General features: G+C 34.0%; 2 protein-coding genes across 2 annotated transcripts; both read right to left on the minus strand.

Moving 5' to 3' along the window:
* Window positions 1–1904: 1904 nt before the first annotated feature.
* LOC140815255 (AT-hook motif nuclear-localized protein 18-like) lies at window positions 1905–4009 on the minus strand. The gene has a single exon (XM_073174377.1). It carries the CDS (start codon window positions 3678–3680, stop codon window positions 2799–2801), a length of 882 nt encoding a protein of 293 aa, XP_073030478.1. The 5' UTR covers window positions 3681–4009; the 3' UTR covers window positions 1905–2798.
* A 16113-nt stretch (window positions 4010–20122) lies between these two features.
* On the minus strand, window positions 20123–23320 carry LOC140814610 (LOB domain-containing protein 30-like). The gene is made up of 2 exons (XM_073173645.1): window positions 22676–23320; window positions 20123–20750 (listed from the first exon to the last, which is right to left on the minus strand). Exons 1-2 carry the CDS (start codon window positions 23027–23029, stop codon window positions 20334–20336), a joined length of 771 nt encoding a protein of 256 aa, XP_073029746.1. The 5' UTR covers window positions 23030–23320; the 3' UTR covers window positions 20123–20333.
* Between the last annotated feature and the right edge of the window lie 664 nt (window positions 23321–23984).

The raw sequence follows: 23984 nt of genomic DNA on the forward strand, positions 1-23984 counted from the left end.
CAGAGTACCATATTTTCTTGTCTGTGGAACTTAGTCAAACTTATATGCAAGAAATCAAGGCACAATGTCGAGTTTGTGCCCCATACCTCACTGCTCAATTTTTTTCTCACATTATTATTAACCAAACCTCATTTGCATTTAGTCAAAATCTCGCCAGCTGCCCACCAAATAATGTAAAGATATATTTATGTTAGAGCGATCCTTCAGCCCAGTATTCGAGTTAGTGTTTTTTGTGAAAAAAAATTTGTTCTTTGTTGGTATTAGGATAGGTTTCCAACAAGTCAACTTGAAGCTTGAGTTTTATTGACTGTTATGTAAAGACAATCTTTATTTTAATAATATTTTATGATTTTATCCAATTATAAAAATTACTTTATCTGTATACTCATGCAAGCTATATAGATAAAGTCCTTGAATATACAATAAATATCATGAGGTCTGCCTCGCAAACTAATATCATGAAACTCATTAGTAAGTGTATTGTATATTCTAAATAGTTTCCTAGTCGAATTAACCACCTAAAATGAGGATAATATGTCGCTTGAGCTTAAGCCTAGCAAATGTAATGTAGACCCCATATTTCATTAGTAAGGGCGTGAAGATATCTACTCATATAGATGAGTGATGATGCACTGAACAACCCTCCATCGGACTTTCCGAGTGGTTATTACTTATTTAGTGAAATAATCCGCAATATATGTTGTACACCATTAGTTCTTTGACGTAAGACAACGGATGCTCTGGAACTAACATGAACTTTGATCCGTTTATTAAGTCCATTGAGGGTCAACATGTGACGATGTTGAGTGTAATTTCGAAATACATAGGAGGCAATGCATTGTAGTCAGGGATTCATCGTTTGCCTACAAGTCAAGATATCATATATAATCCGATGAGTTGATAGTGGAAGAAATCTCAAGCCATAGTAAGATATGTGCTTTAGGGAAGGTGGTTCTCTAATGCACATCCAATATATATCACCATTATTACTCAAAAATATATCATATCATTATCGAATTAATTCACAACTCTCGATATACCAATGTTTGCAGTTTTGATCGAGATATAGGAGTTGAAGGGACCTCATTGTACGCTAATAATAACTTAAGCTTATAGCAGGCACTATCAGTGATACCTAGGGGATTATGGGACGATGCTACTAGACACTCTTATCATGATCTGATGGGTGCGATCGGACTTGAGTTCTGACATTCTTGATCAATGTATTGATGACAAAAATGGAGCTAATTAGCGTAAATCCAGATAAGAATAAATGTTATTTTGAATCACAGTGAAGTTGTGAACCCAAGACTAGCTGTTTTCCTGAATCATTGATGATTACACAAGTATTGGATTCCGTGTTCTCGTTGAGGCAATCAAAATCAAGGAGTTGAATTTGACGACTATATTTTTATGAAGATTAAATAGATTGCTTATAAAGGAGTTCATAAATGGATTCCATGTAATGGAAGTTGTGAAAGTTAGATTAATTGGAAATTAAGCGTGGAGAGTGGAGAGTGGAGCTGCCTGTTTTAGTGAAGGAGTTCAGAAAACTGATAGCTGCCAAAAATGGATCAGTGAAAAATTTGTTATTCGCAAATAAACGAGCTTTTAACGAGCCGAGCTCGAGCTTTTCACGAGATTAATGATTTCAAGACAATTTGAGCTCGAGCCTGATGATAAAAGCTCAAATCGATCTCGAGCCGAACTCGAATCTCTTATTAAACAAACCAAGCTCAAGTTTGATACTTTTTGGCTTAATTTGGATTGTTTATATCCCTATATATACATATATGGAGATATAAATATATATCATGCTAAATCAAGAGTTGACTTTTTATGATTTATACTACATGAGAATTTTAATGAATGAAAATAAAGAAATCTTAATAAGATTAGGATTAGAGTTAGTATATTTTTATTAATATGTTATCAAATGTTAACATGTAATATAACCATACAAGAAAAATATACAAAAAATCTCTCTCTGTGACAAGCAAATTTTCAGCCACTATATTATTTTAGAAAAAAAATTCAGCCATCTTCCCTCCACGCGTGTCGTCGCCACTCGCCAGATTTCTGAAATTCCGGCTATCCAATCTCGAGTATAATCATTTAGATCTCAAGTGCGATCTAAACGAGGAACCAAGTCTCTGATGTGGACTTGATTAAGCGATCAAAAGAGGAAATCCGGACATGTGTAGTTTTCAGCGTTAAAAATGCAAGGTAAACAAATATAAACAACTTATGAATGTTTTAATCATACACCCAATGATAATTTTGATGGGATTAAATTATTTTTTCATATATCATAAACACCCACAAAAATATTTAGTTATCTATGTCTTACAAATATTTAGTTATCTATGTCTTATAAATTGAAGTTATTCTAGATAGGGTTGAGATTGTACGAGTTTGGTGTATGCTAAAATGGGAAACTTGAAAGAGAAAAAAATCAAACCACCAACAAAAAGCGACCTAAAAAGCTCTATTTTCTTCTGCATAAAGTGATGAAATGATTGTCATTTGTCAGACAAGTTACAAGAAGCAAGAGTAGGCAACAACAAATTGCAGGAGTTGAGGTTAGAACACGGGGAGAATTTTCTCATAAAATGATCAAACCCACAAAGAATTCATGAATTTGTACATCCCTCTTCCATCAAAGTCAAGAAAAAATCAAAGTACGAAGTGTTTTTTGGGGGGAAAAAAAGAGAAGAATAATTAAAGCTAAATAATTTGCAAGAACTAGAAGTGAAATCAGGTCATAATTTTAAGATTCTGGATTATAATTATAAATATTAAAATGGAGGACGACCTGTTCCCCAGTAAGCTTCAGCTGGTAATTGGCATGGATTCATGAGATTATTTTGGGTTATTCCTTGAAACATATTCGCATTTGGATCACTCATCATTTGCTGTCCCGCAATCCCCGGCGGCGGCGATCCCAGCAGCCCTCCTCCCGCCACCGCCTCCTCATCATCTTCCAAAGGCAGCCTCTCATAAGCTGCATTACCAAAAGATGCAGCCATTATCATCACCGGCCCGGAAGCCAGAAGAGGCCCAACTACCGTTCCTCCAACCACTTGTCCTTGACCGCCGGCCAAATATATAGTAAGCGCAGACGCCACTGGCGGAGCCGGAGGAGGAAGAAACGATCCCGAAAGGGAGAGAATCTCAAACCTTCCATGTAAAGTCACAACCGCGCCAGGCGTGGAAGGCTGACGGAGAGTTACATTCGTCACGGTGCCGCTTCCGCTCAAAATGCAAACGCCCCTCTGCCGCCTGGTGGCGAACATCGTTATGCTTTCTTGAATATCACAGCCATTCGCAACTTCCATAACATGAGATCTGAGCGCATTAGCGCTATCTCGAGTGATTATAATAGGAGGCTTAGGCTTGTTCTTTGAGCCGGCGGGGCGGCCCCGTGGTCTTCTTGTTACCTCGTTTTGATCATTCCCCAGTAACCCCATCTCTTTTTCTTGATCGGCTGTGTTGGTGGAGGCGAGACCATAATTCTCATCTGGATCTCCCTTTAATGGGTTACCGTTTCCGCTTTGTTCTTCTTCGAGACTCCGGCGTTGCTGCTGATGCTGCAGGAATTGGTGGTGGTGGAGCTGAAGATCTCCACCGTGGAAAGGTGGCGGTAAATGGCGGGGACGACCGTGAGTTAGCTGATCCATCACTTCTTTCGAACCTTGCAATTATATTCAACTTCCTTCTTAAAAATCAATGCAAATCTTTGCTGAAATAGATGAAATCCAGAGAGGATTTATGGAGCTGAAGAATCAGAAGCCACAACAGATAAAATCTGATTCAACGGACATAAAATATGTGGAGACTGCCAAGATTTGAGCTAAATTATCTCTCTCTTTTGGTTTCCAACTGATATTCTTTACTTGTTTTCTAAAGTATTTTGTAGTTGGTGTTGGGGGAAAAAACGATATAAGAGAGAGGTTGATGTTGGGGAATAAAAGTTTATGTTTTTAAGTTTAGGATGATAATGTTTGGGTTAATTAGGGTTTGGTCAATAGAATTAGAGAGGATTGGATAGATACGTGGGGTTTTGGCCTTTGGGATAAGGTGGAGGTTAAATTTGGTAATTCAAGAGACAAGTTCTCACACACTGGATACAAATGTATTGACATATAACTTCCAATACAATTTCTAGCTAATTTGACGCGTCTCGAGATCGAGATCCAATTATAACAATTTTCTCTTCAACTGTAATATAAAAATCCAAATTTCGAATGATTCATTTTACATCCCTAGTCTTATATTTTGTTATAATCGAAAAATATATTTCATAGTTGAAATGATCGATTTTAGAATAATGGTTATTTTTATTGATTGATTAATATCTATACTATTTATTCTATATTACTAAACGAAAAACCTTATGGTAACTACTTTTAATCTTTAAAATACACTATGTTGGATCAATTTTATTTATATAGACTTATATGTGAATAATGAGTGGGTCTCATGTGATACCGTCTCACGGATTTTAATCTGTGAGACGGGTTAACCATACTCATATTCATAATAAAAAGTAATACTCTTAGCATAAAAAGTAATACTTTTTCATGGATGACCCAAATAAGATATCTGTCTCACAAATACGACCCGTGAGATCGTCTCACACAAGTTTTTGCCGTGAATAATTATGTGTTATAGATCGTTTATTTAGTTAAACCCAAAATTAAAGTGATCGATTAAAGTTTTGGTTATTGAGATTTAACGTATCTAATATGTTAAGAGTATTTAATATGTAGAGACATAAGTGTAAAATATATTTTTATAATGGGGGTAAAACAAAAATATTTGAAGATAATTATAGATATTATATAGATATCGGTCATGGTCCCCAGAAATCCAGATCGCGTGAAAACATGTTCCCTGTTATCTTCCCCATTAAGAAAATAATTCAGAAGAAAAACTAAAGGATTTTCTAAAGAAAAAAGCGGGTAGATCTGAAAGATCAACAAATGTTCTAAAGAATTAAAAATTATGGTTTCAGATACGTTTCTGCTTAAGTTTTCAGTCAAATTATTAATGATTTAGCATGATGGGTTGTGTGGTTTATGGATTTTTTTCCAATAAATTGTAACAGATCCACTCATGCTTGAATCATTGATATCTGTTTAAATTTTTAGATATTATTTGATTCCAGCTCTGGAAAAAGAAAATTTTGTTTGAATTTTTTTTGATATGGCTTCAGATCTAGAAAATTTTTTGTTGAAAACAAATATTTTAAAGTTTCAGTTTTGGGTTAAACATTTTCGCCAAAATCGACCTAGGGCGCGAATTTGGGGTGCTCCCATGTGCCCAGGGCATTTTGGACAATAGGAGGCGCACTGGGGCACGATATTCTCTATTTAGATTTGACTTGTGCAAATATTCATTCCAGCATAAATTATATTTATACGTTAAATGACTCGAATTTTAAATCATGATATGAGAATTTATTAATAGTCATCTGAGTCATGGATTTAAACATCGTGATAAGGGTTGAATCTCATTCGGCTATTATGGATAAGAGTACTTCTGATGAAAACATGAAGTTTGAAAGATGAGAAATTTCGAATCGCATGTGTATGATGATTATGAAGATGGTCATTCCATAAACATTCAGGGGCACAATATCTAGTGACATTGTTACGGCTAAAGCTTTCCTTCAGGACCTCGAAAAGAGGTTAATAAGTACACTTTTGGCAAGGCTCGTTTCAATTAAGTACAGGGGTAAGTGCAACATAAGGGAGTGCTAAAAGGTCTCTTATAGCATCTTCCACCATGGCTGTTGAGCTTGTAGTATATAATGAGGCATCCAATCATGGAATATGGTTAAAAATTTTTGTCACGAGACTTCATATTGTTGAGAGCATTGAAAGGCCACCAAGAATACATTGTGGCAATAGATCAGTAGTTATGTATTCCAATAAGAGTAGGAGCTCGATGAAATCAAAATATATTGACATCAAGTTCATAGTTGTTAAAAGAAATAATTCAGAGTGGCAAATTATCTATTAAGTATGTCGATACAAACTTCATAGTTGTGTATCTGCTTACTAAGGGACTACCACTCAAACAGTTTCATGAGCACACTGCTCATATGACTGTTATGTCAATTGAGGAAACTCAGTTTTAGTGGAAGTTGTTAATTTACAGACTTTTTAATTTTAGACATTTTCAGTTACAATTATGCAAATTTATTTTCTGTAGAAATAATTTCAAGTTAAGTCGCGCGTAATTATGTTCTATATTCTATTTCCTATTAAGAAAATAGTTCAGATGAGAAAACTAAAGGATTCTCTAATCGACACTAAACAAATTAATAATGACACCTATTTTCTTAGTAAAATTATGCAAAATTAAAAACGAACGCCAATATATGTTATTAAAGATCCTGATTATATTTTTTTGTTGTTAAAAATATTGTAATTTATTTAACATTGGAATCAAGATTAAGCTTACCCCAAAACGTGGATTAAAATTCATTGTTTTAGGGTGGAATTACTTTAATGTTGATATTAATCGATATATAGATTTCACTATTTACATTGATTTAATAAAACTAAGTAGTTCAACCCGGAATGAGATGTCTAAATAGGTGTAGAAGGTAAACGTTTGACCAATAATCATGAGTTTGATTTTCCCTATCAATACTATCTCGGGCAACCATGTAACACATGGTTTGTCCAGTACAGTTTATCTAATAATCATGATTTACAGACTACTATATACATTAGCCCGATGGTTTGCCTAATGCATATTGCACGAATGCGAGTTTTTATCGTTTTAAAATAAAATAAAGTTGTTAAATCCAAACCTTGCTATAAAATTTTAAAATCAAAAAGAATATATCTAAAACCAGTCCATCAAACCGCGATCATGCTCCTTTTAAATAATCATATTAAATAATTACTACTAAACTATTCAGCCAAAGGCGGTGCCATAAATATATCCATAGGACGGGTAACCCAAACCCATTGGCTGCGCAACCTACCTATCGAGCTATGAACACTCAAAAAAAAGAGTCAACGAAATCTCCCAAATTACACAAATTCGAGGCTTGCTTATTTGAGAATTTATTAAGTAATTTAATTCAAGAAGTAAATCATGCATTAATTTTGCAATAAAATAATTATTTCAACTACAAAACAATTGCATGGGTTAGTCAGTCTATCTTAACCTAATTAATTAGACGCAAACGAATAAATCACCATGCACCCTTCACAAACTCGGCTCTCACAGCATTTCATTTGCAAAACACCATCAAATTTCATTTATCGAACTTGGTTGAGCTATACCTGAATATACTTCACATAAAGTTCTTGCTTCATTTTATTCCTACGAAAACTCGAACATCGCATTAGAACCTTAACCAACACCCGTGAATATGTAACTAAGTTGATATTGAAATATATGGAGTTAATATATATATAAAACGTCATTTAGCGCGCGTGCACACACACACACACATATATAAAATGTTCAAGTTGTTTGAATTTGGTGAAGTTGCAGTCCAAACATTAAACTAAAAACAGATCAAAATCAACTAATGGTGGGGAAGAGATTTTGAATCAAAAGTCAAGATGAGACAAGAGATGACAACTACTCAAACCTTTAAACAAACCCCAATTCCAAACATAGGCTGAATAATGCAGCAAACTAACTGTTGATATTCCTTCCCTTTATTTTTTGTGGCATCATAATAAAGAAGACATGTCGTTTTGTTGCCCAAAGAGACAAAAAGAAAAGAAAGATGGAAGAAGAATATTTCTAATTCCAATTTTATTATTTTAAATTATCTTAAATAAATATTATATAAATGTAATAATCTTTATTATATATATATATATATATATATATATATATATATATATATATAATATTTCTTGATATACCACTAGAAATAAGGGATTTAAATTATTTTTTTGGAGAACAAAAAATAAGGGATTTTTTTGCAAATGGGGTCGCACAAAACAATGGAAGCAGTGGGGTTCATCCCGTGTCTGGAGGGCGATCTATTAAAATCTCTAGCTACTTCCCCGGCACCACTCACCACTAATTATTGCTATCTATTTTGTCTTTTCTGCTAATATTTTTTTTCTTTTTTTTTTCCACTGTTGACCATAATAAATAGGAGAAACTAATTAATATATGAAAATCTACATTATCCTATGATTTAGACCTGATTTATAACTGGAATGATATCAAAACTAAATTTAAATGGTAAAAACTTGTGTGAGACGGTTTTATGAGTTGTATTTGTGAGACAAATATCTTATTTGGGTCATTAATGAAAAAATATTACTTTTTATACTAAGATTATTATTTTTTACTGTGAATATCGGTAGAGTTGACCCGTCTCACAGATAAAGATTCGTGAGACCGTCTCACAAGAGACTTACTCATTTTAAAATAAGGTTTTGAGACAAGAACCAATTTTTTTAATAATCTATTATTTAAAATTATAATTCTTTGTAAAATAATAGATGTTCGATCAATATTTTATATTACATAATCAATTAATTCTCTTACAAATAAAAGTTATATTTCTATAACAGTGACCAGCGTTAGCATTACATGATTATTTATATATACGATCGATCAACTCCCACCGAATTCAAATTAAAAAATCTAGTTAATTAGTAATTAATTTGAATAAGCACTAACACGTGTATTTGATTGATGTCGACAGAAATTGAATGTACATCTGTATTACTTGGACTATTCGCCAAATATTTTTTCCTTCGAATTTGTGTTCTTAATATCCAAATAATAACAATAATAATAATAATAATAATAATAATAATAATGATTAAATAAATTTTGAAAAATTGAGAAATAATTTACACATCTAATTATTATAAAATTAATTCGAGTTTTCAAGTTAATATGATTTACACACCTGTGCAACAAAACTTGCTCTATATATAGTTGTCAAAGTAATCGACAAATCACATCAATTGGTCAAAATTTTGAATAATGGGGCACAAAAAGATATTATTCGTTACGTGGCGACCATATAATTTTTTTAAAAAAGCATGGATAATTTGATGGTTCTGAAATCGATTATTAGTCAACACTGATTTCGTCCCACCAGCCATTACGAATATTGATCGTCACGCCATTTTACTCATAATTGTTTTTTATTTTTATTTTTTGTACGTACGTAGATTGTACTTGAAACATGATTAATTTTTTTTTTGGAGATATCGGATAATCTTGCTCAAAGATTTATAGAAATAATGTCAATTAAGAATAAATTATATATAATTTTGATTTGTTAGTAAATTTTTTTATTAGAGATTTTATTGGCTTTGTAAGAAAAGATATTTATATGAATTTCTTGTGAAATGACATCGATCATCTCTCAAATATTTTTCTTGGTATCAAGATGTTAATTTGTATATCTTCTCTCGAATGTAAAAAAAATCTATCTAGGCTATCGAAAGAGTTTCACAAAAAAGTACTAAATAGATGGACATTGTGTGATTCATATATGAGTGTTATGTGTAATGTTGTAACATCTTAATACAATATGCAATATAATAATATAATTAATCATGCAATTAAATTTTGATGAATAAAATAAGACATAATTAATCATGAAAATGTGTACAAAACTATGGATGCAATGTTTGTGAAGCCGAAATTATGTTTGATGAACAAGACTCTAATCAACACTTGATTAAGTGTTGTGTCTGTTTGTATTCAACGCTCGACGACAACACAACAATACATCTTGACTTGAGCACTTGATTTCTTCGAAGTAAATCACCAGCTCCCGTAATTGCTCTCCTGGAGCGTCTTTTTTCATCATGTTATCCAATCATGTATCTTGATTAAACATAAGTTTCATTTGTCCTAAAATTTATTCCTTTTATAGAATCAAACAAATTATATTCTTTTCAGCTACCATCTCACCCATCACATGAGCGACGCCCATGGTTGCCCACCTAATGGTAAACTTACCCTATATATTATGTAACAAAACATACAACACAATATGAAGCACACAATTTCATTCCCCTTTCACGTATATATATATATATATATATATATATATATATATACAATTTCATTCCCCTTTCACGTATATATATATATATATATATATATATATATATATATATATATATATATATAATGTGGGTCATTAAAAAAAAGGGTCCTACTCGCTTATGCCGATTTGAAAATCCATGCCTCGATGGAAAATTGTATGGCCACTTGACAAGGAATAAAAATATTTGTAGGAAAAGAACATTAAAATTATTTAAGTATAGAAATTTGGAACTTGTGCGACAAGCGTAATTGTAATGCTTATCTGTAAATCACCTCTATCCCTCCCTAGCTAGTAATTAAAACAATTTATTAAGCTAATCAATGGTGGACCACTAAAAACAACACTGTTGCTTTTCATGTGATGTGCAACTCATGAATTAATTAGTGTCGCGAATTATTGATCAAGATTCACTCTAAACTCTCCAAGTTCAATCACTTCATACAGAATTCTTTGAACACATTCACAGCACAAGATTCTTCTCTCTTCTTTCGAATGAATGCGGAAATTGTACACACAGAGAGTAAGCAAGCAATTGAATGAAATTGAAAGGTGCATGACACAGTATTTACGGGTTAGATTCACTTGGAATCTACATCCACGACAGCCAACCAAAAGAATATTTCCACTATGAAATCTGGAGAATCAAGTTGCATTTTCAGATTGCTTTCGAGCATTTATATAATTATCAGTTAGATGCTATTACCAGCACTAACTAACTTCCAAGTTTATAGCCACCTGAAGTCTTTATCCTTCGGTTCAGTCAATACTCAAACTTCTCAAGTGCGCGCCCATTTTACTCCAAAGGCAATGCCTACTTTAACATCAGTACTCGGAATCTGTCGCAAATTCACTAGAAATTATACCCACAAGGTTGTCGCACAAATGTGTTTCTATCATGGTTCGCGGTCGCGGAGATCGGAACGGATGCTACCGTTTCAGTTACAATGAAATTTCGCGGAACGGTCGCGGAACGGGTATTTTAAAAAAATATTATAAATATTTAAAAATTAAAAATTTTGGAAAATATTTAGAAATATGAAAATTAAAATAAATATCATTTAAATAGATTATTTGATGTAAATAAGAAATTAAAATATTTTTAAAATTTTATTAACAATTTATTGAACACAATTTATATCGTCATTATATTTAAAATATTCCCAACCATATCAAAAATTAAATATACTATTAAAAATTATTTGTATTTAATTAATTAAAACTTTAAAATATTTTCGATTGGATATATATAAGTTCGCACAAATTTGAATCAATTTAGAGTGATGGACTAATAATAATCATCAAATTTATATAAAGTGATGTTACAAATTATTTAACATCAATTAAAATAGAAACATTTTATAATTAACTTAGTTTTTTCACACTTTGTAATGAAAATTTCTCAATAGAAATAGTTGACTTGCAATCTCTTCTTTATTAGTCTTTCATTGATGGATGCAGCGGGAAGAAGACTCAAGATTCACCATTTCACATCAACCGATGTGCTTTGCTTTCCAATGTTCCTAGTGAAATTAATATTAAGCTTATTAAATTACTCATATCATATGATAATAAAACAACAATGAGAAATGAAATATAAGTTGATGAAAACAAACATTTATATACAAGCCATCAACCTACAAATCTCTTCCGTTCCGTGCCGTTCCGCCGTTAAATCTCCGTTTTTCGGTATATGAAACGCCGATACAAGCCATCAACCTACACACCTCGGAACCTTGTCAAGGTTGCATCCGTTCCGGCGAACCATGGTTTCTATGTTCCACTCGGGAGCCCTTGATTTGGAAAATCCAATATTTGGTTTAATTTATGAGTCGAAATAAGTAGTCACTCACTAGCTAGTCTAAATTCTATGTGTACGTGTGTGTATATATTAAATTGTTGTGTTAATGAGTTTTTCATTTATGTGAATGAAAATTTGGGGAATGGAGGATTTGTCTCACACGAAATAAAAATGGTATAGATGAGTTTATAATGTGTTATACTTTATGGAAGTGTAAAAATGATTGGTCAAGAGGCTCTCTCTCGCTTGGCGGCAGAAGAGGTGCAAATCAATAGCCCGATTTGAACTCGAAAAGGCTAGACTTGTGTACAAATGTACGAGCACGACCTGAGTGCGTCAAATATCGGATCGATCAAGGCAAAAATCGCTTAGCTAGGCTATGCTACATTTTCCTTTTTTTTCTTTGCAAGAGACCTTCCACATGCCTGGCTGGTAGTGCTTCATCTGCCTGGCTATTGATGCTTCGTATGACCGTCTATTGATGACAACCTTTGGTCTTTCGTATTGATACAATCAGATTGTATAAATAGAGAATATGTCAACCTCGAAAACACACAAAAAACATCTGCACTCTCCCTCGTTCTTGCTTCCTTACTCCTGTTCACACCCTGCGCAAGCTGTTTGTGGTTCTGCATGATCTGCTAATAAAGTTCAGATACTATCTCGTTCTCTAGTGTGGTGATTTGTACAACATCGTTATAGGTATGCTCATTATATCCTGAGAAACAGTCGTTTGGCTAAATACTCGAAGCACGAGGAGACAAATATATTTTAAGGAAAATATGCTTGTTACATGCCTCGCTTTGGTTTACTATTTTTTGTTAGTCTTACATACACAATATTCATACTTTTAATAATATACTCATTTTGTTATAACTGCTTTCGTTCGCAGTTTTTTACTCGTGATCTTCTTATTATAGCTTTTACCATTTTGGCTAACACATAAATCGGTTGATTGTATCTAAAACTTAAATAATCTTATTGTATCATATTTGTTACGAAATTTGATCGTGTTCAAGATGACTCGGTTTTCACGATATTATCCTTGTATGACTGATAGAGCTTTGACAGAAATTGAAGAATGCAAACTGGAAAGTAAGGAGCACACAAGCAATTACGTTGTTCGGTCGGATTGTCCTACGTTCCACGGGAGAGTAACCAAATAAAGCTTTTACAGAAAGAAAAGTACAACTCGAAAGATTTCGACTCTCCTGTCCTCTCTTTTCTTCCTTTGGAGATTGAACTTTTTCTTGCGTGAAGGTCTCTGATGTTTGTCCCACTTGCGGAATTTGAGATAATAAAAACCCGAAAATAAAGAATAAACTGGACACCGAGATTTACGTGGAAAACCCCTAAAAATTATCAGGATAAAAACCACGGGCAAGATGAAAAGAATTCCACTATAATATTTTGTGGTGTACAACTCAATCACTGTGTTTCCAAAGAGAACACACACTCCTCAATACAGGAGAACAAAACTCCTCACAAATATTATAAACTAAGAACTCAAATGCTATAGAATGAGAGAAATCTCGAAGAAGGGATGATTTCCGAATGAAGGGGGATATATATTTATAGAGCCCCTTGACAATGTGAAGACGCGTTTTATACGAGTCTGCCATCTTCTGAATTATTCAAACAATCAAAGATCCCACGTTTCTTTTACCAATTCAATTCAAATATGCTAACATTGATGACCCCTCATTTAATATTCTTGTCGACATTTCTCCTACTTGGATATTAGATTGATAATCAAACATATTTCCACACATCATTTCAATCTTGCCATTCTCTGTTGCTTACGTTTCTGCTAGACCACTTGAGGTTCTACACCTCTCAAACTTATCAGTGTTCACTGGCTCGGTCAGAAAATCAGTTGTGTTTTCTTTTGTATGGATCTTCTGTATATCCACGCTTCATTCTTCTACTAATTTCCGTACAAAGTGAAATTGAACTCCAATGTGTTTCGTCCTGGAATGAAAGGCTGGATTTCTTGCGATGTGCACGGCACTCTGACTGTCACAAAACAAAGAAACATTTTCTTGTTTGTGCCCGATCTCCTCGAATAACCTTTTAATTCATATAGCCTCCTTGCTAGCACGATACCGCTCCACTTGGTTATTGTCATCACGCTTGATCTTATAAACTCATCTGTTTCCAATGGATTTCCTCCCTTGTGGTAGTGTAACAAGATCCCAAGTTTTATTCATGTCTAATGCCTCTAATTCTTCTTGCATTGCTATCATCCATAAGGATACATCCGAGCTTTGAGTAGCCTCGTGGAAACTCGATGGCTCACCATCCTCTGATAATAGACAATATGTAATGTTGCTTTCAGTGACATAATCTGAAAGCCAACCTGGTGGTCTTCTATCTCGAGTTGACTGCCTCACATTAGAAACTTCAGACTCAACATGTTCTTGTTATTCGTGCTCTGGTACTGCTTCACAAAAAACTTGACATTCGTCCGTCTTATTTTCCACATGAAAAATAGTAGTTTCTGAATTCGGTGTACCTTTGTCTCCCTTTACTTTATCTTACTATAAGATAACATCCCTGCTGATGACAAGTTTGTGAACAGTAGGATCCCACAAGCGAAACCCCTTTACTCCATCAGCATAACCCAAGAAGATGCATTTTCTGGATTTCGAATCCAACTTTGATCTTTCTCGCTCATTGTACAAAATGTACACCAGGACTTCCAAATGTATACAAATGAGAATAATATGTCGGTTCCCAATCCACATCTCCATCGGAGTCTTCAGATCAATCGCCACTGAAGGAGAACGATTGATAATATAACAAGCGGTTTTGACTGCTTCCGCCCAAAATGACTTTTCTAGACCTGCAGTCCTCAACATAGCTCTTGTTCTGTCCAACAAGATTCTATTCATCCGCTCCGTCAGAATGTTAAGTGTGTAAGCCGTCGTGAATAGTCTTTTGATGCCCTCATGTTGACAATATGCATCAAATTCTTCACTGGTGTATTCTCCTCCATTGTCAGTCCTCAAACACTTGATTTTCTTTTTGAATCAAGTTCAACCCGCGCTTTGAAACCTTTGAAGACTTAGAAAACATCTGATTTCTTCTTGATTGGATACACCCAACATCTCCTAGAGAAATCATCAATGAACGAGACAAAGTATCTCGCTCCTCCTAGGGATACAACCGGTGCTTGCCAAACATCCGAATGAATCAGCTCCAATATACTTTTGCTCCTGGCATTAGAAATGCCAAACTTTAATCTGTGTTGTTTACTGATAACACAATACTCACAAAAGGGTAGTGACACTTTTGTAAGCAGCAGCTTCCATTCTGAGAGAATTTTCAACCCCCGTTCTGATATATGCCCGAGCTTTCTATGCCATAACACTGTTAATTCTTCTGCCGAACCAATTGATGCAACAGCTAGTTCTGCCTCTTTGTGTGTTTCTCCCAAAAGTACATACAGATTTGCCGCAACCTTTTCTGCCATCATAACCACAAGCACGCCCTTCATAATTTTCATGATCCCGTTCTTGATACGGGTTTTACACCCGATGTCATCCAATTACCCCAAGGACAAAAGATTCTTCGTCAGTCCCTTCACATGTCGTACCTCCTGTATGGTGCGAACGGTTCCATCAAACATTTTAATTTTGATAGTCTCGACCCAGCGGTTTCCAAGGCATGATCATTTCCCATGAATACAGATTCTCCTGAGACTGGTTCATAATGATCAAACCATTCTATTCGAGACGTCATGTGCCACGTCGCTCATGAATCCATAATCCATGTGTCACAAAATTTGTGTCTGCCTTCTGCAATAGTTGCTGCTTCGCTGAATAATATTACACCACTGCCTGAAGTATTGGCCACATTTCCTTGAGAACTTTTATCGATACTCGTACATTCTTTCTTGAAGTGCCCTTTACAATCACATTTAAAGCAGTAAATATATTTTTCTTCTTACTTCTCGACTTTGATCTACCTTGTCTTTGGTTCCCACTGGAGTCACGGTCCATGAATCTTCCTCTTATCATCGGTAAAGACTCTGCCTGCTTCGAGGTTACCAACCTATCTTCTTTATTCTTGCACCGACTTTCTTCTCCGAGAACCGCAGTTAAGACATCGTTGAATCTTAGAAAGCCCATTAAAATATCGTTGGTTATGTTGATGATAAGTTGATCATATGAATCTGGTAGACTTTGAAGTAGAAGCTCTGCACGTTCATTTTCCCCTATTTTATGCCCCATGGAATTGAGTTGGCCAAATAGAGTATTTAGCGTATTGATATGGTCGGTCATCGATGAGGATTCCGCCATCCGAAGAGTATAAAGTCCTTCTCTTTAGGAAAATCATGTTGTGTAGCGACTTGACCTCGTACATCTTTGTCAGAGTATCCCAAATAACTTTGGCTGTTTTTATCTCAGAGATACTTGACAAAACTTCGTCTGCTATAGCCAAATATAAATTGGCAACAGCATTATCATTCATCTCATTCCACTTTCCATCATCCGTAATTTTCATCGGTCTATCTTCAATAGCCGCCAAGCAATTCTCCTTTCTTAAAACTGCTTGTATCTTTATTTCCACAGCATAAAATTGCTTCCATTGAACTTTGCTATCTCGTACCTTCCCGTCATTATGTCTACAACAATTTTAGGTAGACCAGACAAAATAATCTCGTCTTAAATAAAAAAATCTCAAAAAATCTTTTCTGATGTGGAAGATCAGTCTAGGCTGCAACCACAGAGCATACTCAGAATTTTAAGAAATTTTAAACCAAGACTTTGATACCACTTGTTGGTCCCACGTGCGAAATTTGAGATAATAAAAACCCGAAAATAAAGAATAAACTGGACACCGAGATTTAAGTGGAAAACCACGAAAAATTATTAGGGTAAAAGCCACGGGTAAGATGAAAAGAATTCCACTATAATATTTTGTGGTGTACAACTCACTCACTGTGTTTCTAAAGAGAACACACACTCTCTTAATACAGGAGAATAAAACACCTCACAAATATTATAGAACTAATTTCAAATGCTATAGAATGAGAGAAAACTCGAAAAAGAGATGATTTCAGAATGAAGGGGGGAGCTCTATTTATAGAGCCCCTTGATCGTGTGAAGACGCGTTTTATACGCGTATGCCGTCTTCTGAATTATTCAAACAATCAAACAGCCCACGTTTCTTTTACCAATTCAATTCAAATATACCAACATTGATGACCCCTCATTTAATATTATTGTCGACATCTGAATTTTCAGCGTGTTTATTTCCAAGTCTTCCCACATTTTGTACCCATAACCCATCACCCTGTTCAACCGGCGATTCTTGAGCAGTTGGCCACTGGAAGATACGTTCTGTTAATCTTTTTCGACAGATTTTTCTAAGGCGCCAACTTGTTGTGCAATAAAATCTACGTATCTCCACATAAGGTGCCACTTGTTGTGCAATAAAATCTACGTATCTCCACAATGATATGATATTGTCTACTTTGGACATAAACCATCATGAATGTACTTTTGGATTTTACGCCCAAAAACCTCTTATCAATAGATATATTTTTCCATCTTATTAACTCATGATTTTTCTCATATATTTCACACAGAATTCCAACAATATTTTTCTTAAACTTATTATCAACTCAAATATTCAAGATTAAATATCTTAGGAGTAGATTTTTCTCAGTCAAGATACATCAACTCAAATACTTAAAGATAAAAGGATCAAATTTTGACTTATAATTTGTGCTCGAACCCGATCACCTCAACCGATAACTCGAAAACCTCGAATCGCCGAGCTAACTTCAACCAATCGCTCATATTAATTAATGGTTTTAGATACAAAAATAAAATAAAATCGAGAAGAGATCATAAAAATAGATGCTTTGCGAATGTCCGGTGTATATAACAACAATGTTTATAATTATAAGTAGAGTAGTTGGTAGAATAATATAGAAGGCCAAGCACGTCGCAACTTTCTTGGAAGTCTCGTGCATTTGGTTCGAAGTGGCTTGAAATTTGTTGCTTCCCACGTACTTAACCCTTTGGTTGAAGACCAATCCCTAAGGGTTACAACTTGGGATTAATTAAATACAGTTTTCATGTGTAATGGCAAAACAAGGGCCGACCAGAATATAGGTCAACACGTGATGGATAGTGATGGATTTGGAATAATTTTAGTCATCTCTCTCCACCTGCTAGATTATAACTTAATTAAATAGATACAAAAAATAATTTGACGCCTATATATAATTTTAAATTACATATATATAGAGCAAATTTAATTATAAAAATAACCAAAGTTGGTTCTTATTGTGGAGTGTTCTCTTTTCATTCGTTCGTGATTAGGCCTTTGGCTCTTTATCTCCCCAGAAGGTAATGGTGAAATTTGTCAACGCTTTCTCTCTCAATTGATTAATGACAGATATCTAGCTGTTTTGCGCACATCCTTGAGTTAAAAATGCTTAGTCGTTGATGTAGGATCAAATACTAGTTACTTTATCAAAATTTATAATCGATGATAATATAATCATTCTGCAATTCAAATATCTAAAATCGGTTGGAAGGATCCGACCTATTTGTACAATTCGGAAACTTATGCAGGATCAAGAATTTATTATTTCATAATTATGTCACTTTGAAAAGTGAATAATGCTTTTAAATTCCAAATCTTTTTCCAACATTAATGTTGTGATAGACCAGATCTAGTCATTTATGGTAAAAACTTATGTGAGATGGTCTCACGGATCATATTTTGTGAGACAGATCTTTTATTTGGCTCATCTGTGGAAAATATTACTTTTTATGCTAAGAGTATTACTCTTTATTGTGAATATCAATATTGTTGACTCATCTCAAAGATAAAGATTCGTGAAACCGGACGTCGTCTAACAAGAGATCTATTCATCATTTATACTACATTTGTACTAATAAAACCACTAACAAATTATAACTTTTTAATAGCTCATTCTCAAAACCCTAAAAATTTTCCAAATTTTATAAATTAATCTTTATACCATTTAAAATATTTACTTATCGGGGTCAGAAAATGATGGAAATCTTAAAATAGTCGAATTAAAAATAGTTTAGTAAAATAAAGTTTAACTTGATAACACACACACACATTCATAAAATATAAAAAAAATTACAGTCGAACAAACAATAATCTATTTTGACTTTACCCAACCCGAAACAATAAGTAATTATTTGTGTAAAGATGTTGAAAATCAAAGTGGATACATATAAATTCCAAATTATAATTGAAAAATGAAACTAAATAATTTCAAGAGAATGTGAATCCAAGAAGGGGAAAATTCGAAGCCGAGCCGCAGTGAACATCTTACACAGATTTATGGACTCAAATCCAGTCCAGTTCATCAAAAAAAGAAAAAAAAATCCAGTCCACTTGTGTTTACAGACCTATGTTTTAAAATTATATATGGTTCATAGCGTTTGGCTCATATTCCACATGAATTGTAAATGGCCCGTTTACTTTGAAATAATAATATAGTAATTAATATAAGATCATGCAAACTTAATAAACAATTAGCGTCGATGTACACGTTGTGTTCTTATTTAGTCGTTCTTATAAGTATTTATTGTTAGTTTCATCAAATTTTGTAATTAGTTCGTGGAGTTTTATAATTTGTTATGTACATGATATTATCAACATTATATATTGTAGAATACTAGAATTTGACCAGCGTGATAATTATAAAAATTGACGAGAGATTTAACAATTCACAAGGGGAACATTAGAATTATCATAAATTAGTCACACCAAGAGACCATATTCTTTATATATAGTATAAGATGCCTATAAATAATATATCGAAATTTTAAATGGAACTGTAAGTGAAACACGAGCTCAATAATCACTTTGATCGACCGGCAGATTTTGTAAATATACGTAGGCAAAAACTTATGTGAGACGGTCTCACGGATCGTATTTTGTGAGCCGGATATCTTATTTGGGTCATCCATGAAAAATATCATTTTTTATGCTAAGATTATTACTTTTTATTGTGAATATCGGTAGGGTTGACGTGTCTCACAGATAAAGATTAATTAGACAGTCTCACAAGAGACATACTCATATATGTACGTACAATTTAAAATTTGTTACACCTTCATTTTCAATATAATTTTTTTGAACGATTTAATAATGTATGGTGCCCACATTATATTTAATTTTTGGAAATTATAGTTTCATGCATAGTTTTGCTTTTAATTAAGACAGGGAAAATCAAAGAATGAGGTTACATAAAATCTCATTAGACAGGCAAAAAAGTTCAATAAACAAGAAAAATATACATATATACTAGTACTAGCAGAAATTAAGGTCCATAAATCGATCAACGAAATTTTTTGCCCAGCATGCAGAAAGAGACACAAAAAGAAGTAATTCTCTCGAAGATCAAGGTCTGCTAATACGTTAATAATCTGTTATTGGAGTCAGTTTTTTTTTTTATGAATTTTATCTGGGCTGTGGTGGCATAGTTGAAGCATTGTTTCTGCAAGTTACTGTCTGATTTGCATGTCTATTAAGGAGCTCCCGAGCTAGTTCTTGAAGATCCCCGTCTCCTGCGGCGGAGTCAGATGATGGTATCTCCGGAGACGATCCAGCGGCGGCCGATGAAAACTGTCGTGGGTTGTTGATCTGCTGCCGCTGCTGTACTTGGAGGGAGTTCCACGGGTTCAGTATCGTTGGATCGAATAGTGAGGATAAGTCGTACGTTACAGGGGCTATTGAAGATGTGGGTAAGTCCGATATAGAGAAGGCGGAAGGCATGAGAAGCGGCAGCGGCTGCTGCGGCGCTGGTGGTGGAGGTGGGAGCTCGAGGGTGGCTAGATGGGCTTGCAGGTAGGAAAGTTCCGCTTGTAAGTTCACCACCTGTAAATGTTAGAAACAATCAAAATTTATTTGAATATGATCGAGAAAAAAAATACGATAATTATATATCATGTGACTGCTCGGATAACATACATAAAATATAGTCAAAATTTTAGACAATTGCACGTGAAAACAAGCAAATTAAAGTGACGAGACCATTTCTACGGAGACATGCGTCGCTTCTGTTTAAAGCAACCGAACAGCTACCGTACGTGAAGATGATTTAAAACAATGTTCCAGTACTGATAAATTAATATATTCTAACGTATATACTCGAATAAAGTAAAACCCGATTTGAAAAAAAAAAGTCAATTCTAAACTATAACGAGCAGGGGTAACTCGTCTCATCCAAAATTAGAAAATTTGAAAACATTAATAAGTTTACACCAGATCAGTCATCAAAAGAAGAGTAAATTAAATCAGTATTTTTTTTTAAAAAAAAAATATTTAGGATTCGAAGGTCTCGAACATTAGATATATGTCATTTTTTGAAATACAACTTCGACCAAATGCGAGTGGCATGTATTGGATTAAGAAAGATTTTCTACTTAAGTTTTGTTAACCTGTGTTCATGTGATTAATATTTTGTTGATTCTCACGCATGAATCTCTTTTGATCAAGACGATTAATAAAATTATGAATTTTCACACTTAAGTAAATGACAGCAATACCCAAAAAGCTGCAATATTTGGACAAAGGACCCCAGCTCTGCCCTAAGCGTTACACAAAAACGCCCGACCAATTCCTTAATAACAGCAAATATAATATTCTTAATATAATTATATATGTACACACGCACAAAGAGTTACAGACGCCTACCACATTATAAGTTCATCGACCAGAATCAGGTTTCTTGATTTCAGCAAAGCACACAACTGTTCCCCCCATGCACCACATCATGGTCCACAATACCACAAATCCTATATATATATATATATATATATATATATATATATATATATATATATATATATATATATATATATATATATATATATATATATTCTAACATCTTCTAAAGTAAAATGTGCGTACGTACAAAGAAAAATTGTGGTACAAATTTTATGTTAATTTGAATTTAAAGTTTGTGAAAAAAAATTGCACCCTATAATTTTTTCTTTGTTTCGTGAATTATTATACGTAACAATTTCGAAATATATATCTACTGAATTATAAGAGGATATTAATATTGTAAGTGAAATATGAGAATAATTAGAATAGATTTAAAACGACATATTTAAATTTGAAAAATACTCTAGCTAGGTGGTATAAGAAATTTGAAGATGCAGCAAACTCAAAACTTAGTACTTACTCAATGACAACTCAATAATCAAACTCAATCCCAATTTCTGAGTTTCCAATGTTGTTTGCAAGAAAAAAAATCGAGACTAGATTCGGTGATTAACGAAGTTAACAATTCATTTAAGAATCAATACTCGATCTTATCCAAGAAACCATGTATATATACCCTCAAAATTTTTATCACAATATTATATTTTTTTTTCCGGATGCAGATTCAGAAAACTTTACTCACTGTGTTCATAACCTGTCAAATAGTAGCACAAGATTCGGATTGCAAATATTTTGAGTAAATACGATTTTTAAGGGTGATGAAATAGAACTTTAGAAGACATGAAACGGAAGAAGAGACACTCAAGGGTTGTCATTAGTTCACCAACTCCGATGAGACAGATCTTTAAGAATAAACCAACCACGACCAATGCTATTAATTATTCATGATACTCACCAAACCCATCATCAATCTTCTTAGTACTATCGAAAAACTTGAGTGTCATTTTAATCAAGCTACAGCGAGGTTGATTATGCAGATGTTTGGAGATCAATAGTTCAATTTTTTTCGAAAATCACTAGCCGATGCATGAAGATGAATCTTTTGATGATTTAATCGATCTGTAGTGAATTACCTGTTGCTGAAGAGCAAAGATATGAGCAACACAGCCATAAACAGGGTCCCGGAGCCGGGATTGAGCCTCGTAACAAATGGTAACAACCGAGTCGAGCCGCTTGTGTACCGGGATGTGAAGCAGTAGCTTAGACACATTACTGGCGCCGAACACCTTGTGAACCGCCGCGAAATGAGCTGCGCCTTGCTCCGAGTCGAAATATGGCGCAAATATGCACCCTGCCACGCACTTCCTCCTCAAGAACTTGCATGCTCCACAAGGCCCTCCGCCGCCTCCGGCTCCGGCTCCGCCTCCTCCACCGCTTCCTCCACCCCCTGCTTCTGTGCTACTGCCAGGAACATTTGCTGTACTCATCTTGCAAGATTGTTTGATCCCAAGCACCAACTCAATGAAAGAAGTTGAAGCAATTTAATTTAATAATAACATGTTTAGGGTTTTCTTGAAAAGGGCACTTGATTTTTTGAGAAGAACAGATCAAGAAAGAGACGGGATCAATATTTTGGGAGTGTATATAAATTGAATTTTGTTGAATTTAATTAGGGTTTGGTGGTATATGCTGTATATGGGAAGGGGGGATTTTAAACACTAAGTGAAGACTTTGAAGCCACGCGATGAAGCAAACCCCATTAGGTGCTTGCGTGAAGCAAACATGCGATAAAGCCACCTGCCTTTCTATTCATCTCCTTTCCAATCGTGAATTTTGCTTAACAAAACACATGTTTTAGTCGGTCTCCTAAACATGTAGACTGTGTATTGTATACACCATCATGTTCGTAACACGTCATTATTATTCCACTATATACAGGTACTTGTAAAGATGACAGCATACCCACATAATAATGTCAGCATCCTAGTCCTGGTTACGAGTATTCGAGTTGATAGAATATAATTTGGGCAGTGATTGTATGTTCGATTCTTCTTATCAAAGTTTTTTTGAACGAGTCTCTTACACAGAGTTTGTTCAGTGTATATAATTTATCTGACTAAAATAATTTACATGCTAATACATTAGCTCGGATAGTTACCCAATGCACGTATGATGATAGAGGTAGAAAGTTTTATCACGTGGCATCCTATATTTCTTAAATATGAATATTTTATTCATATATTTATATAGTTTTGAATTGAATTGAATTGAATTTGAATTAAAGTTTATTTTAAGAAATTAATTAAGCAGTGGCGTCTTCACCATATCGTATTCAATTTTTTAAAAATACCGTAATCTATACTCATGTCTTCGTATCCATGTGTATTGTGTAATATAATTTACGACTTTCCACAATTAAAGCTAAATTTGATATAATATTTA

Source organism: Primulina eburnea, chromosome 15, assembly GCF_022965805.1.
Source record: "Primulina eburnea isolate SZY01 chromosome 15, ASM2296580v1, whole genome shotgun sequence".
In the NCBI taxonomy this organism is placed as follows: Eukaryota; Viridiplantae; Streptophyta; class Magnoliopsida; order Lamiales; family Gesneriaceae; genus Primulina; species Primulina eburnea.

Coding starts and splice junctions, on each gene's coding strand:
- LOC140814610 (XM_073173645.1), bottom strand. CDS start 23,029: ATGAGTACAGCAAATGTTCCTGGCAGTAGCACAGAAGCAGGGGGTGGA. Junction 20,751..22,675: donor TCTTTGCTCTTCAGCAACAG/GTAATTCACTAC, acceptor TAACATTTACAG/GTGGTGAACTTACAAGCGGA.
- LOC140815255 (XM_073174377.1), bottom strand. CDS start 3,680: ATGGATCAGCTAACTCACGGTCGTCCCCGCCATTTACCGCCACCTTTC.